General features: G+C 39.8%; 1 protein-coding gene across 1 annotated transcript in view; it reads left to right on the top strand.

Moving 5' to 3' along the window:
- Positions 1-17102, top strand: part of PHACTR1 (phosphatase and actin regulator 1) — a 490073-nt gene that overhangs the window by 453217 nt on the left and 19754 nt on the right. The window contains exons 9-11 of the mRNA XM_082257554.1: positions 7487-7707; positions 8250-8406; positions 15764-15819. Of these exons, the coding sequence (XP_082113680.1) occupies positions 7487-7707; positions 8250-8406; positions 15764-15819 (434 nt within the window). The remainder of the gene's footprint in view (positions 1-7486; positions 7708-8249; positions 8407-15763; positions 15820-17102) is intronic.

Genomic DNA, 17102 nt, shown 5'->3' on the forward strand with positions numbered 1-17102 from the left:
ATGAGTCTCAATTTCAGCTGCGACATTCAGATGGTAGGGTCAGAATTTGGAGCAAACTACACAAAAGCATGGATCAATCCTTCCTTGTATTAACGGTTCAGGCTGTCGGTGGTGTAATGCTGTGGGGGATATTTTCTTGGCACACTTTGGGCCCCTTAGTACCAATTGAGTATTGTTTACTTTAAACGCATGGCCTACCTTAGTATTGTTGCAGACCATGTCCATCCCTTTATGACTAAAGTGTAGCCATCTTCTTCCAGCAGGATAATACACCAAGTCACAAACCTCAAATCATCTCAGAATGGTTTTTTAAACATGACAATGAGTTCACTGTACTCAAATGGCCTCCACAGTCACCAGGTCTCAATCCAATAGAGCACCTTTGGAATGTGGTGGATTAGGAGATTCACATCATGGAAGGGCAGCCGACAAATCTGCAGCAACTGTGTGATGCTATCATGTCAATATGGATCAAAATCTCTCAGAAATGTTTCCAACACCTTGTTGAATCTATGCCACGAAGAATTAAGGCAGTTCTGAAGGCAAAAGGGGTACTAGCAAGGTGTACTTAATAAAGTGGCCGGTGAGTGTATTTGTGCTGCCAATGTTGAATGAGAGTGGTTTGGGTTCCTTGGCTTCTATTTTCTTATCATTTGGTCTAAGTACAGGTAAACTACTATAGGTTTAGGAGGTGCTGCAGGCCACATCTAAAGCAATCTCACAGGCTTGGGGAGCAGCTACACAGCCTGAACCCATGGTAGTTTTCCTTCATCCATGGGCCGCAGAATACATCTTGATTTCTTATTATTATAAATAGTTCTTAAGCTGGTAGCTTTGCTAAAAGACAGATGAAGATTGTTTTCTTTGTGGAAAGGTCAAGAGCCGCCTTGTGTAACAAGGCATTTTATGTTATCATTTTCCATCATAGGCACTCCACCACAGTTCCTGCATATTTCTATAAGAGTCTGGGGGGTGATGGAGCTGTGAATTATGAAGCAATCAGCTGGCCTTCTATTTGAAGCTTAGCCAGTGTGTTACACTGATGAATCAGATATGATTGGATTGTGTCAGCACTTCTTATATAAAAGCCTTTGGCATATACCGCTGACCGATTATCATATTCTCTGCCATTGCGCGCCTTGTTGAACTATTTCTAGAAACAAAAATTCAGCTAAATCTACTCTTCCATTTAGTTGTGATGTCAACATAGGAGAAATATAGCAGATGCATTGAAAACAAGACCAGCTTGTCTACACATTGCTGTTTTTTGGTAAAAGTTAATAGATATATTATAGATATACTCTTAACCACTTAAGCCCCGGAAGATTTTATCCCCTTCCTGACCAGGGCCTATTTTGCGATTCGGCACTGCGTGAATTTAACGGACAATTGTATGGTCGTGCGATGCTGTACCCAAATGAAATTGACGTCCTTTTTTTCACACAAACAGAGCTTTCTTTTGGTGGTTTTTGATCATCTGTGCAATTTTTTGATCATGCGCTATAAACAAAAAAAGAGTGACAATTTTGCAAAAATAACAATATTTTTCACATTTTTTTTATGAAATTCCCCCAAAAAAATGTAAAAATCAAAATTTTTTAACATTTTAGGCCAATTTGTTTTCTGCTACATATGTTTGGTAAAAAAAAATCGCAAAAAGCGTATTTTGATTGGTTTGCGCAAAAGTTATTGCGTTTACTAACTAAGGGAAATATTTTTGTAATTTTTATTGTTTTTTTTTTAACGAGTCATGGCGGCGATCTGCGATTTTTTTGCGGGACTTGCGACATTGCGGCGGACAGATCGGACCCTTGACTGACATCAAGGACCCTTCACTGTATCCGACGATCGAGAGTGACCGGCGGACATTGGGTCCGCCGGTCACACGCGCGGGCTGCTTAGGGAACGAGCGGGGGCGGGAGCGCCCCTCCGGCGGCGCCGCTCGCCCCCTAATGGCTCACAGGCTAGTGACGTACCGGTACGTCACTTTGCCTGTGAGGGGCTGACCGCCGCCGTATATAGTCAGGCGGCAGTTGGCAAGTGGTTAACTTTATGACCTCTGGCAGGTTAAGTGAATAAAATATATTATCTTGGTATACAGTATAGGAAGAAGGCAAGCCGGGGGAGGCAGGGTGATGCTTTTGGCATTGTTCTACTGGGAAACCTTGGGTCCTGACATTCATGTGGATGTTACTTCGGGTTCTGACATTCATGTGGATGTTTCTTCACCAAAAATGGTTCAAGAATGGTTTGAGGAACACAACAACAAGATAGGTATATTGACTTGGCTTCCAAATTCTCCAGACTCAGTCCGATTGAGCATCTGTGGGATGTGCTGGAAAAACAAGTTTGACCCCACCTCACAACTTACAAGACTTTGGATCTTCTACTAACCAGGTGCCAGATACCACAGCATACCTTCAGAGGTCTAGTGGCATTCATGCCTTAACCAGTCAGGGCAGTAGATGGGTGATCATAAAGCTACAGCCGATCGTATCATGTCATGAATATATTTGTAATCATTTATCAAAACATAAGAAATAATTAGGTCTGTGTTATCCATAGTCATCAATTGTATTCCTTCTTTTGTTCAAAGTTGTTTTAATCTGATTGGTGCTTGTTGGCAGCACATACAATGTAAAATTGTTCTGATGGGAAACATGGAACAGAGACTTAGTTTGCTACTGACTATAAGAACATGCCTTCATTCTGTCAATTTATTCATGAGACCATGACAAGGGTAATAGTGAAATCATTATTTTGCCTACAATGTGGCAGTGAAGATGTGAAGGACACTATCATGAACGCTGGTAATATATAGATATCCCAGTATGCGTTGTATGCCTTGATGCTCTTTTGAAATCCACAATAATACATAGTGAACCAGATGCACATCACAGTGCAGTTATCCCTGGGTTATAAATGGAAACTTTCTGTCTGATTTATCTCATCTACATGGCACAAATCTACTACTGTCTCAGATGGCACAAACCTATAATAGTGGGTCTGTCTAGTTTCCTTGTTGCCAATGGAGTGGAGCCAGGAATGCGTGCAATTTTCAGCAATAACAGGCTAAGGATTGCTGCTGCGATTCTCAGATATGTAAACATATATGAGTATTCTGACTCACTTTGGATTCATCTGCATTAATTTTTTAATGTCCAAGCAGAATATTTGGCAGCAGCACTGGCATTTTGCTTTATTAAGCAATTATGGCATTACTGCAAACACAGAATGCTTCCTTGTGAGAGCCAAGTGTTTATATCCAGCTGGGATTGAGTATATCAACTGAGCTTTCACACATTGCAGGTACTTACTATCATCCAGCCCCTCTTAGAATGGTGATACACTATTTTGTTTAGTTTAAAATGCACTGTGCTAATAAATGCCTTATCACATACTCTGGTTGTGGAAATATAAAAAGTAATGATGCCAAGAACTGTTAAAATGTATGTAAAGGAAAAAAAAAATAATTTTGGATAGTGTTGAAGTGTTAAACCCACTGATGAGGTTTTTTTTTGTTTTTTTTCCATGCTGGGGTGATTCACCTCTTTTTTGTCCTGGTGACCATTGTCAATAAAACAGAAAGTAGGGGAATTCCTAAACTTTAGCACTGCCATAAGAGCAAAAACTAAGGGGAAGTCTTTCAATGAGGACAACTGTTGACGATTAGAACTCCCCTCACTTATGGGAGATTTCCTTTCGTCTTCTGTTGTATCTCAAGGAGTGGGAGTGAATGGAAATCTGCTCAGCATGGCACAGATCTTAACAAATAACCTAATAGGGGTTTTCAATGCTACCCTACTCTATACAGAAAAATAAAAGTTTAGGCTATGAATACACTTTAAGGCCTGGGTTCACACTAGCTGCGCTCACAGCTCTTAGCAGGGGGTCTGGTGCGTCTCTGTTCTCTGTTGCAGGTACGAATTAGGCACAAATTTTTGCCCGATTTCAGACCTGAAACTGATCCAAAGATGCACAGGACCTTTTCCTAATCCAGACAGTGGCCGCCCCAGGGGTGTGAACAGAACCATTGAGAGCCGGTCACATTCTCCTGTCATGCAAATTGGATGCGGGGAAACCTGCATCCAATTCGCATTAAATGTGAACCCAGCCTAAATGTTGCAAAATCACAGTTTAGTGTGGTCCAATCCCTTGACCTGACAAGTCTAGTAGTGAATAATAGGGTAAAGTAAACTAATCCTGTGCGTTTAACATCCAGTCAGGATTGGGACCTTTGTGGTTGGTGGAATTTCATTCCAGTCCATCCTTTTTTTTTCGTATTTTTCTCTAGAAAAAAAAAAAAACATTGCCATTCATTGGTAGTAAGAGAGCATCAAGTTTGCAGGCCCCCTACAATTTGGTGATCAAAAAAAGGGTCAGCCTTTTAAAATGTCAGCCCGGTTGAGCCTTGGGATGGGCACTGATTTTTCTTTGATGCAGTTGAGTAACACACACAGGTTTTGTCCCTCCCCTAGTCTGCGCATAGACAATGAAAGGAAATCTTTCCATACCATAGGCGTGTGCACAGGGTATGTCAAGTGTGCCTGCCCCCCTCAATCATACCGTGCGGTGCAGATTTTCCCAGTCATTTATGGACCCCTGACTTTTCTGAATGAACACAGTGAGTGATCGGTACCGGTTGCTCCTGTGTCCATTCATAACTGAAACATATTAAACTATTTTATGATTCAGTTTGTAAATTAACAGGAAGCCGCTCAGCACAGAGCGCTACCCATTCATTCACTGTCCAGTGCAGCTGAGGCTGCAGAGAAATTGACTGGGGAATCTCTGTCCTCAGTCCCTTTCTCTGTCTCATAAGTGAGACATCCGGGGTCTGTTTAGATCCCTAAAACTTCAGAAAAGCACCCCAATGGGACTCCGAAAAAATAATATTGTAAATAAATAATAAGAGAATAAAAAAACTACTAACACCACCATCCACTGCCCTATTGACACCGTCCATTTTATATATATATATATATATATATATATATATATATATATATATATACAGTGGGTACGGAAAGTATTCAGACCCCCTTAAATCTTTCACTCTTTGTTATATTGCAACCATTTGCTAAAATAATTTAAGTTCATTCTTCTTCCTCATGAATGTACACATAGCACCCCATACTGACAGAAAAACACAGAATTGTTGACATTGTTGCAGATTTATTAAAAAAGAAAAACTGAAATATCACATGGTCCTAAGTATTCAAACCCTTTGCTGTGACACTCATATATTTAACTCAGGTGCTTTCCATTTCTTCTGATCATCCTTGAGATGGTTCTACACCTTCATTTGAGTCCAGCTGTGTTTGATTATACTGATTGGACTTGATTAGGAAAGCCACACACCTGTCTATATAAGACCTTCCAGATCACAATGCATGTCAGAGCAAATGAGAATCATGAGGTCAAAGGAACTGCCTGAAGAGCTCAGAGACAGAATTGTGGCAACGCACAGATCTGGCCAAGGTTACAAAAAGATTTCTGCTGCACTTAAGGTTCCTAAGAGCACAGTGGCCCCCATAATCCTCAAATGGAAGACATTTGGGACGACCAGAACCCTTTCTAGAGCTGGCCGTCCGGCCAAACTGAGCTATCGGGGGAGAAGAGCCTTGGTGAAAGAGGTAAAGAAGAACCCAAAGATCACTGTGGCTGAGCTCCAGAGATGCAGTCAGGAGATGGGAGAAAGTTTTAGAAAGTCAACCATCACTGCAGCCCTCCACCAGTCAGGGCTTTATGGCAGAGTGGCCCGACGGAAGCCTCTCCTCAGTGTAAGACACATGAAAGCCCGCATGGAGTTTGCTAAAAAACACCTGAAGGACTCATGATGGTGAGAAATAAGATTCTCTGGTCTGATGAGACCAAAATAGAACTTTTTGGCCTTAATTCTAAGCGGTATGTGTGGAGAAAACCAGGCACTGCTCATCACCTGTCCAATACAGTCCCAACAGTGAAGCATGGTGGTGGCAGCATCATGCTGTGGGGGTGTTTTTCAGCTGCAGGGACAGGACGACTGGTTGCAATCGAGGGAAAGATGAATGCGGCCAAGTACAGGGATATCCTGGACAAAAACCTTCTCCAGAGTGCTCTGGACCTCAGACTGGGCCGAAGGTTTACCTTCCAACAAGACAATGACCCTAAGCACACAGCTAAAATAACGAAGGAGTGGCTTCACAACAACTCCGTGACTGTCCTTGAATGGCCTAGCCAGAGCTCTGACTTAAACCCAATTGAGCATCTCTGGAGAGACCTAAAAATGGCTGTCCATCAACGTTTACCATCCAACCTGACAGAACTGGAGAGGATCTGCAAGGAGGAATGGCAGAGGATCCCCAAATCCAGGTGTGAAAGACTTGTTGCATCTTTCCCAAAAAGACTCCTGGCTGTATTAGATCAAAAGGGGGCTTCTACTAAATACTAAGCAAAGGGTCTGAATACTTAGGACCATGTGATATTTCAGTTTTTCTTTTTTAATAAATCTGCAACAATGTCAACAATTCTGTGTTTTTCTGTCAGTATGGGGTGCTATGTGTACATTCATGAGGAAGAAGTATGAACTTAAATTATTTTAGCAAATGGCTGCAATATAACAAAGAGTGAAAAATTTAAGGGGGTCTGAATACTTTCCGTACCCACTGTATATATATATATATATATATATATGTATATATATATATATATATATATATATATATATTCACACACACATATATATAGATTTACACAGCCATGCGTGTTTGAGCTTTGGGGTGCACACCCTAATGCAATAGGCTGCGCACACTTATGATGACAACTGTGTAGGAGGGGATTTCCCGCACATTGAAAAGATGTCCTGTCACTTCCTGTTGCATCTAAAGGAAAGGAAGTTGTGAAAAATAGAGAAAAAAAAAAACTACAGTGGTCTCTTGTAAATAGCAATACAGTTCTGCACACTATCATCTACTACTTGGATATTTGTTCTTTGTGCTTTTAACTCTTCCTAACTATATCCAAAATTAAAAAGTATGAGTTTTAGATATACTTTATCTGATTTCTTTAAATGGTATGTTGAATCACAGATAACTACGCTGAAGATGACCATGATACAGGTGCAGTATAGTCAGTCATAATTGTATATATATGTAACATATCTGGGGCAGTTATCTTTCTGGTATATTTTTTTAAAACTGTAATAATTTTGTAAAAAAAAAAAAAAAAAATGGAAGCATCTAAGAAGAGCACTACAGTATCTGATAGCAAACTTTTAGGTCAAAGTCTTAATAATAAAAATAAAAAAGTTCCCTTTCTGACATTATGGAAAGTTACAGTATACCAGTATACTATAGATTTCTGAGTAAACCTAGATGTTATACCTATACACATAAAAAGCTACCCCATTGAATAAATTACTGTTTTTTATGTATCAATATACCTTACAATATTGCATTATGATATTGGAACAAAGTAATTGTAGTCGTTTTATTTATCATCATAGCTCGGGTTTGCATGGAGGAGATGGCATGTCAAAAGGAGGACTCGGTGGATATTCTGACATGAGACAAGTGCCAACCGTTGTTATTGAATGTGAAGATGACAAGGAAAACGTGCCTCATGAATCAAACTATGATGATGATGACTCCTGCCTCTACTCCAGAGATGATGACGATGATACAGATGAAGATACAGATGAAGATGATGACAGCTCATTATACACAAGTATGTATTTGACAATTTATATTTTACCAATATTGGCTAATTCAGCTTATTCATATATCAGGACTGTCTGTTGTATAAGCATTAGCTGATAATGTGTGCATAATAATTCATACTTGCTATGAAAATAAAAATAGACATATTGGAGCTGGAAGTGGCGCTATACCCATTGTAGAAGGGAAAATCCTAGCGTGAGAAGAGTTTGAACTATGGTATAGTGCTAGATGCACTACACTAGAAACCACATTGTCAGTCTAAAGTATAACTAAAGGCATTTAATTTTTATAAATTTGGAAAGGTAGAGCGTAGAGAGGAAGTAAAATAACTGTCTGATTTTTGTTGCTGCCTGTGTCCCCATTAAAGATATTAATTAATATTTAATTAAAAAATTAGCAAAATATTGTATGTCAAATCAACAATACTTAAAAACTCCATATTTGCAATATGTGGTATTGAAAGAATAATGAACTGTGTAACATTGTCTTTACTCTGCTGTTACATTGAGGATTATAATTATTTAGCTGTTAATCATTCTATTTTCCAAGACTCCTTGGCATTAAAAGTCCTCAGGAAGGATTCGCTGGCGATTAAGTTAAGCAACAGACCCTCCAAGAGAGAGTTGGAGGAGAAGAATATTCTCCCCGTGCAGACAGATGAGGAAAGGCTGGAACTTCGGCAACAGATTGGGACTAAACTTACTAGGTAACTTACTTTGCATAAGGATAACCAGTTTTATTATCAGTATTATTTACAGTATTATTCAATAGGGAGTGTGATATTCCATATGACGCAAGGAGCTATTTGTTAAATATCCAGACTGCAGCACACTGAAATCCAAGTGGTGGCTATTGCTTACTGCAGTTTGCATATCATCAAAACTCTTTGAAAAAGCTTAATAAATATGGCTGTGTATGGAGTTATACAAATAAGTTACTGCTTTAATTGTTTCATATGTTTTCTTTTATTATTTCTAGACTAGACTCGTGTATTATGTAGGCAGTGTTCAGCTAGCAATGGAATGCATTTAGCTTGACATCTTTTATTGAAATTTGTGCAAAAGATTCCACCACTGAGGTTCCTGAACGATATGAGATGTCAGTGGGGGGATTCAGCCAACAGTTGACAATTTATAGTGGAAATAGTGATGGCATTGGAAGCATTAGGTGCCCTTTCTTCCCATTAGGATTTGACAATTGTTTGCTTGATGCATATGTATCCAACATAGAGAATGTGCAATCTGTGCAATATTCTTGGGCTGTAGACATATACAATTCAGCGTCAACAATTGTATTCATCATGAAATAGTACAGAGAATATCACAAAATATGAAGCAAATGTGTCAAAACTATCTGTGAACTCTTGCACTATCAGGTGTAAGTATGTATAACGATTATTGTGCAGACTGCTGCTTGCACTAAAAAGCTCATCCAAAGCTTGAGATCAGAACGAAAGTGATTGGTATATAGTGCTGTGCTGTCTATGATTCAAAGTGTCAATCATATATAATAAAAATAAATTATGTTAAAAAACGTGTAACCAAATATCAGAATGAAAGTAGTTGAAATAAAGTGTTGCGCTGTCTAAAATTCTAAGTATTAGTCATAAATAATGAAAAGAAAGATTGATATAAACCATGTAACCAAATATCAATATAATATGAAAACGAACATATACTATGCTGAGAAAAAACTGGTATATATTACCAATACTCTGTGATAAATGTGCAAAAATAGTAATGAAAAATAAGTATCCAAATAAAGATAAAAATAAAAAAGTCAATGATGTGGTTCCAAAGATGTCCCTTCACCATAAATTTAGGAAACTAGTGTGTAAATAATCCTATAAGTTTCCAATGGGCCTGTTGTACTGCTTCTTCACCACTAGATGTCCTCTGTGGTTCAAGCTAAAGCCGACTGCTTAATACGTATTCATAGATTTTCACAGATCATCTCACCATAGTCTGGGATAGATAGGGTTATATGAAGAATAGTCTCATAGTGTAGTAGTTAAAACTTTTTATTTAAATAAAGCTCAAAAAAATAAAATTTAAAAACAGTGTGTCCAGCGTTTGTAACATGAGCACTGGATTGGTTTCAGGATTTAGGTCACTTCCGGTACCTCAGTTTATGCCCTACGCGTTACATCAGGATCATGTGATTGATCCCCTGAAGAAGTCGTGACGTAACATGTAGGGCATAAACGAAGACACCGGAAGTGGCGTAAATCCCGGAACGAGCCCGGCGTGCGTGTTACAAACTCTGAACACACTGTTTTTCAATGTATGTTTATGAGCTTTATTTGAATAAATAGTTTTAACTACTAAACTATAAGACTATTCTTCATATACCCCTATCCCACACTATATGGCGAGATGATCTGTGGAAATCTATGAATGCGTCTAAAGCAGTCGGCTTTAGCTTGAACCACAGAGGACATCTAGTGGTGCAGGCCCATTGGAAACTTATAACTACATGCGGTATTCAAGTGTTATTCAGGAAAGAGGCTAGTGAACACAGAGGTGACACTTTGGATGAAGATAAGGATTATTTACACACTAATTTCAGAAATTTATGGTGAAGGGACACCTTTGTAACCAAATCATTGAATTTTTTTATTTTTATCTTTATTTGCATACTTATTTTTCATTACTATTTTTTGCACGTTTATCACAGAGTATTGGTAATATATACCAGTTTTTTCTCAGCATAGTATATGTCTGTTTTCATATTATATTGATATTTGGTTACACAGTTTATATCAGTCTTTCTTTTTATTATTTATGACTAAAACTTTGAATTATAGACAGCGCAGCACTGGAGCAATTTAAAGTTTTTTGCACATACAGTATGTTATTATTTGCCATTTTTGCTAGAAAATTACTTAAAACCCCAGAACAAATATATATCTTCTGAAAGCAGAAGCCCTATAGAATACAAATTGGGGCAGTTGGAATTGTTTCTATGTCGTATATATTTATGCCATCTATATCTTCAGGAAAAAATGGGCTAGAATGAATTTTAGTGCATACAGACACCCACATTTTGTTAAAATATAAAAGATGCAGTTGAGTTGAGTAAATAATACTAAACATGTCAAGTCTTAACATTGCACATGCCTGTAAAATGGAAAAAAAAAACTACAGTACCCAAAATTGTCCAAAGGTGAAGTTTTAAAATCCTTTACAAGTTTTCAAGTTAACCAGTAAATTATTTGCCTAGAATTATTGCTCTGGCTCCAATGTTCACGGCAATACTTGGCATGCTGTTACCATACACATGCATACTCTTGCATTCTCGCGTGTGCGCAGGGCAACACTGTTTCTTTAAGATTGTTATTGTTATTTTTAAATGTTTTATCATCATTCACATTTTAAACACTTTTTTTCATTTAACTTTATTTCTATCACAAGGGGAGCCAACAAGCAGCCTCTCCTAAAAGTTAGGTGGCTCTGCTGCCATCTCATCACTTTTACTGGATAGCCCTAGAGTTGGCTTAACGAAACTCCAATAAGCTCACAGCTAGTGCTGTAACTATGACTTTGTTTTATTCCCTTGAGATCCAAGACATTTATAAATGGCGTTGGGACATCAAGTGGTTAAAACATGGATACGGAATACATTTAAGGCAATATTGGCAGCAGGAAATAGTTTGACTTCATATTTTTAAAGGGACCTGCCAGAATAAAAGCAAGGGAGTTGCCATTGTCTGGATCCATTGTCTTCACTCCTGCTTCATTACTTCAGTGAACAAGTGTAGGCATGCATCTAGTGATTTTGTGACACAAGACCTTCATATATGTTTTGGGCCAGGCACCTATTAAAGTAAAGTAAATATTAAAGATTTCATGTTCTGGCAATAGGTTGGCAACAACATATGAGGAAATACACTGACCTAGATACATATGCAAGCACCATTGCAACTCATTGCTTGGGTTAGCCACTCAGTTCTGTGCACCCAAAAATGAACTTACTTTAGTTTTTTGTTATTCTGAGTTAGGAAGGAAATAGTCTACAGCTCAATCAACTGTCTGAGTTATGAGCTTTTATCATTACTCATTGTTTGGGTTTAGCCACATCGTTTTGTGGACCCAAAGCTTTACTATATAATTTACCACTACAGTTTATAGCTGAGTTATGATTTTTTTAAATTAAAAAATGTCCAGGGTCTGAGAGATGTTCTGGTTCAGTCTGAAGTCACTAGCAGTGGATGTGCTCCTTGCTTGTGGGTTATTGTGGCACTCAGGAGCTTTGATGGAGCAGGGTAGGGCAATGCAACACTGTTTCATCTCTGCCTCAAGTAACTTGTTTGTTTCTGCAGGGAATACCACTCTGATCCCTCTTGGGAAAGTCTGCAGGGAGCCCCCAATCTCTCTAAGTGAAGAGTAAGCTGTTGCAAGAAGGTCTTAAATTTCTATTGTGAACTGTAGTTGGGCACCTGGAATGGTTGCTAGGCTGTACTGTAGTAGCGGGCTTGGTGAATGTGTCAATCTCAGTCATTTCTGGATTGGGGGAGGAGTGGCCACTTCCTCGAGAAGACCGGGGCTGGATCTGATTCAATTCCCTTGCCATATGTGTGCGCAGCCTATTGCATTAGGGTGTGCACCCCAAAGCTCAAACATACATGCATGCGTGTGTATGTATATGTACTGACTACTTTCTGCTCAGCTTAGCTTACCTTCCCCTGGTAAGCAGAAATCCATCCTACACTACAGGCTGTGTTTACTCCTCCCTCTCCTGCCCGCTCCAGCTGCTGGCACCTCTTGTTGTAAATCCCATTGGCTAAGGAGGCAGCAGACATGTGAAGCAACTGTAGCCTCAATATTTTTACAAACACTGCATGGTTGGCAACCCTGGTGATTAGCGTGTGTCCAGGCACACCTGGCACACCCCCTGCGCACACCTATGTCCCTTGCCCACTGCTCCCAGTGCAGCCTGGAGGTTGGTCTAGTGGCTTGATTATGGCTTATGATGGAGATGGCAGATTCTCTTATAACTGTTCATCCTTTCTTCCTGTGAATACAGAGTGTTGATCTTGGAATAGTTCTTAGTTTTTCTTGGTTAGAGTATGAGGGCACCATACTACAGGTCAGATATGCTGGAGCTGGAGAGAGTCCAGTGAAAGGCAACTAAAATATTATGGGGACTGGAGGACCTCAATTATGAGGAACGACTACAATTTATTCTCCCTGAAGAAGAGACGCATGAGAGGAGATATGATAGCAATATACAAATATCGCAATGGTGATCCCAGCATAAGTATGAAACTTTTCAGTCCCAGGGAGTGTAAGAAAACACGTGAGCACACGGTGACACTGGAAGAGAAGCAGTTTAACCTTAAGCTGCGCATTGAGTTTTTCACTGTCAGGGCAGTAAGGATATGGAACTTTCTTCTACAGTCAGTGGTGTCAGCAGGAAGTATGGGGAGTTTTAAAAGACTCTTGGATGTGCATCTTTACAAACACAATATACACACACCAACACAGATTAAACTGGATGGACTGTTGTCTTTATTCAACCTTACTAACTATATGTAACTATATAACTATGCAATTCAGACTTCACTGGCTGCATGCTTGGTCCCATAGATCCAAACTATCCCTCTTTTGTAAGCAAATCCCTTTGCATTCTATTTCTCCTTCAAAAGTCCCCCATTTTAAGTATCAGGTATAAATGCACTACTAATCAATGGGGGTTATTTACTAAAGGCAAATCCACTGTGCACTGCAAATGCACTGCAAGTGCACTTGGAAGTGCGCTAGCTGTAGATCTGAGGGGAACATGAAAGAACAATAAAAAAAGAGCATTTTTGCTTGCACATGATTGGAAATCAGCAGAGCTTCCCCTCATTTCAGAGCTTTCCCTTAGATCTACTGTGACTGCACTTCCAAGTGGACTTCCAAGTGCACTTGCAGTGCTTTGTAGTGCACAGTGGATTTGCCTTTAGTAAATAAACCTCAGTGTGTTTATATTGCACTAAATGTTTTATCCAGCCTCTGAATTCTTGTTATGCCATTTTACTAGTACAAAGAAAAATGATTGATTAACAAAAAAAAACAAAAAAACCTGTGTTTTACTGACAATTTTTAACCACTTGCCGACTGCCGAACAACTATTTACGTCGGCAGTCAGCCCCTCACAGGCAAAGCGACGTAGGGCTACGTCGCTAGCCTGTAAGGGTTTTGGGAGCGAGCGCGCGCCGCCAGATGCGCGCTCCCGCTCGGTCACGGACCCCCCTGCCCGTGTGCCCGGCGGACCCGATGTCCGCCGGGCACTCGCGATCATCCGTGACAGCGGGAGAAAGGCAGGCGGCTAGTGTAAACAAAGCCGCCTGTCAGTCTCTCCTGTGTAAGAATGGTGATCAAACGGTTCTACTATGTAGGACCGTTGATCACTGTGCTTACACATCAAGCCACAGCCAATCACAGTTAGAAACACGCCCCTAGGACACACTTAACCCCTCCCTCTCCAATACAGTTAACTCCTTCACTGCCAGTGTCATTTTTACAGTAACAGTGCATATGTATAGCACTGATTACTGTAGTAATGTCACTGGTAACCCCAAAAGTGTCAAAAATGTCAGTCAAGGGTCCAATCTGTCCGCTCCAATGTCGCAGTCCCGCAAAAAAAATCGCAGATCGCCGCCATTACGCGTTAAAAAAAAAACAACAAAAATGACAAAAATCTTTCCCTTTGTTAGTAAAAGCAATAACTTTTGCGCAAACCAATTAAAATACGCTGTTTGCGATTTTTTACCAAACATATGGTAAAAAAAATTGGCCTAAAATGTTAAAAAATTTTGATTTTTACATTTTTTTGGGGAATTTCATATAAAAAAATGTGAAAAATTGTTATTTTTGCAAAATTGACGCTCTTTTTTTGTTTATAGCGCATGATCAAAAAATCGCACAGGTGATCAAATACCACCAAAAGAAAGCTCTGTTTGTGGGGAAAAAAGGACGCTAAATTTGTTTAGGTACAGCGTTGCACGACCGCGCAACTGTCTGTTAAAGTCATGCAGTGACGAATCGCAAAATAGGCCCTTGTCAGGAAGGGGGTAAAATCTTCCGGGGCTTAAGTGGTTAATCACTTGCTACCACCATAGGTTTTAAAATGGCAGGTTGGTGGCTGTGGTATTCAGGGGTGCCATTTTAAAACAGTGCTCTGTTTAGTACTTGTGGGTGCAGAAGTTTGTTAGACAGCGCAGATCACAGGCAAAATGCACAGAGCCAATCAGAGAGGTTCTATATTTTGTGATCACTTTGATGACCAATCACAACAATCTCAAATTTAAATGCTGCTAGTGTTTACATTTCAGGGCTTCCCCTATATCTCACAATGGAGCAGCATCAGATTTGATTCAATTGAATGTGGGAGTTTGTTTGCCTTTCACCCTACCCCCTCATCTCCTGTACATCTCATCTCTCTCTGTAGTACCTATAAAGTAACATCTTCACCTCAGTTATCCTACACATTAACACCCTCATATCCATCCATCCTCACATCCAATGTATGTGACCTGTACATAAATCCCTTTACCTCCTTCTCCCTCTGTGTATGTACATTGCATTGAATCTAGAGCACTATTACCAAGCATCATGTTTTAACTACCATTCTAGCATGTTTCTTCATTTCCCCAAAAAATGTGGCAAACAAACCACAACACAAAATTACCGAATGTCAGGGTGTATACTGTATGTATAGAAGGAAGGTTTCACAAAAACTTTTCTCATAGTTGCATCTATGAGTCAGGTTTTTACTATTCCAGTTCATTGTATAGTGATCATATGAATATATTCGGAAGTTTGTAAAGAAGAAGGAAGTGGTGCAAAGCCTGTGTGTTTACACATCAGTTCTGATGGCTCAAGAAAAGATGATTTAATAACCTGTGTTGGATTCTTTTTCATCAGATAATGTTAACTCTGTACATTGTAATGCCACTTCCTGTGTGCAAAAGTGATCATTCTGCTACAGTAAAATTAAAAACAATGAGGCATGCAAGCATTGAATGACTATATTCGCTAGGAAAAAATGGTTCCAAAGATTTCTACCTTTTTTCGTAGGCGATTGAGCCAAAGGCCAACAGCTGAAGAGTTGGAGCAAAGGAATATTTTGAAACGTAAGTCTTGCAGTACTTTTCATGTATATTCAATGAATTTATGTGCTTGTTTTTGTTAGGAGCTTCTTTTTAAGAATATCCCTCTCTAGAATTTGCTATCTGTGTTCAGTGCTTACACGTATCCACTACTTTTTGCGGTGAACTGAAGTCCATTGACAATCAGACATTTTTTATTGACAGTGGTGCTATCCAAAAATGCCTAATCCAATCATCACCAAACTGCCAATCAGTTTAAATGCTTGGTGAAAAACTTTCTCTGTGATAGATTATTGTATACACTAAGTTGTTAGTGGGTATGGAGAGGAATACCTTGTCACCTGCAGGCACAAAAAAAGTGATGGGCTGGCATGTGTAGGACTGACCTAGCTTCATTAAAGTAGTTATCACAAACTTATTCTTGGTTGTATTTGCAATTTATTATTATTGTAACCGGATTTTTATAGCTCCAAAAGTTTGTGCAGTGCTTTACAAAAATAAGGGAGACATTACAGATGCAATACAATTTGGTACAAGAGTTATCAGAGTCAGCAGTTAATCAGCAGCCTTTCAGTCTTGTACTCTGTAATGAAAACACAGGGAATGTGCACTGAAACTGAGTAAGCTAAGTTGCTGAGAGATTAGAAGTTCAGTGCTTCTGCTGTGGATTTATGGAGGAATTGCTCCACAGAGCCTGCAGCTACAGGTTTATTTCCTCTACTGCACACCCTGGTTCCTTTCCCTGACCCCTGTGTCACTAATAGTGGTAGTAACAGGCCAGAGCCTAGGGCAAAAGGTTAGAAGTAGTGATCGACCGATATCGGTTTTTCGTTGCCAATACCAATATTTTGGCCAATGCATATCGGTATCGGCCGATATGCGCCAATATTTTTGTACATTTAAAAATGTATTTTTTTTTCTTGACAGGTACTCTTGTGGAGGGATCTGGGGGTCTAAAAGACCCCAAACCCCTCCTCTGCACTTAAAAGCATTCAAAACGCCAAGTTTGGCTGTCTTGAATGTTGTCATTTTTTTTAAAATCTGGCGCCAGTACCTAGAAGTGATGGCATGACATCACTTCCGGGTTTTTGCATTGAAACCCGATCAGAGTCGTCTTCGGCGGCCGTGCAGGCTGTTTGCCAGGGTCTCCCGGTGGGACGGGAGACCCGGCAGCAAGCCGCGGAAGGTGGCGGGAGGGGGGACGTCCCTTCCCGCTCCTTGTAATGACAGCCGAGCGGCTTCTCAGCCGCATCGGTTGTCATTACAAGACAGCCGACCCTCAACTATGGACACCGGTACCGGGGTGA

This window comes from Pelophylax lessonae (assembly GCF_965119305.1).
Source record: "Pelophylax lessonae genome assembly, chromosome: 5".
In the NCBI taxonomy this organism is placed as follows: domain Eukaryota; kingdom Metazoa; phylum Chordata; class Amphibia; order Anura; family Ranidae; genus Pelophylax; species Pelophylax lessonae.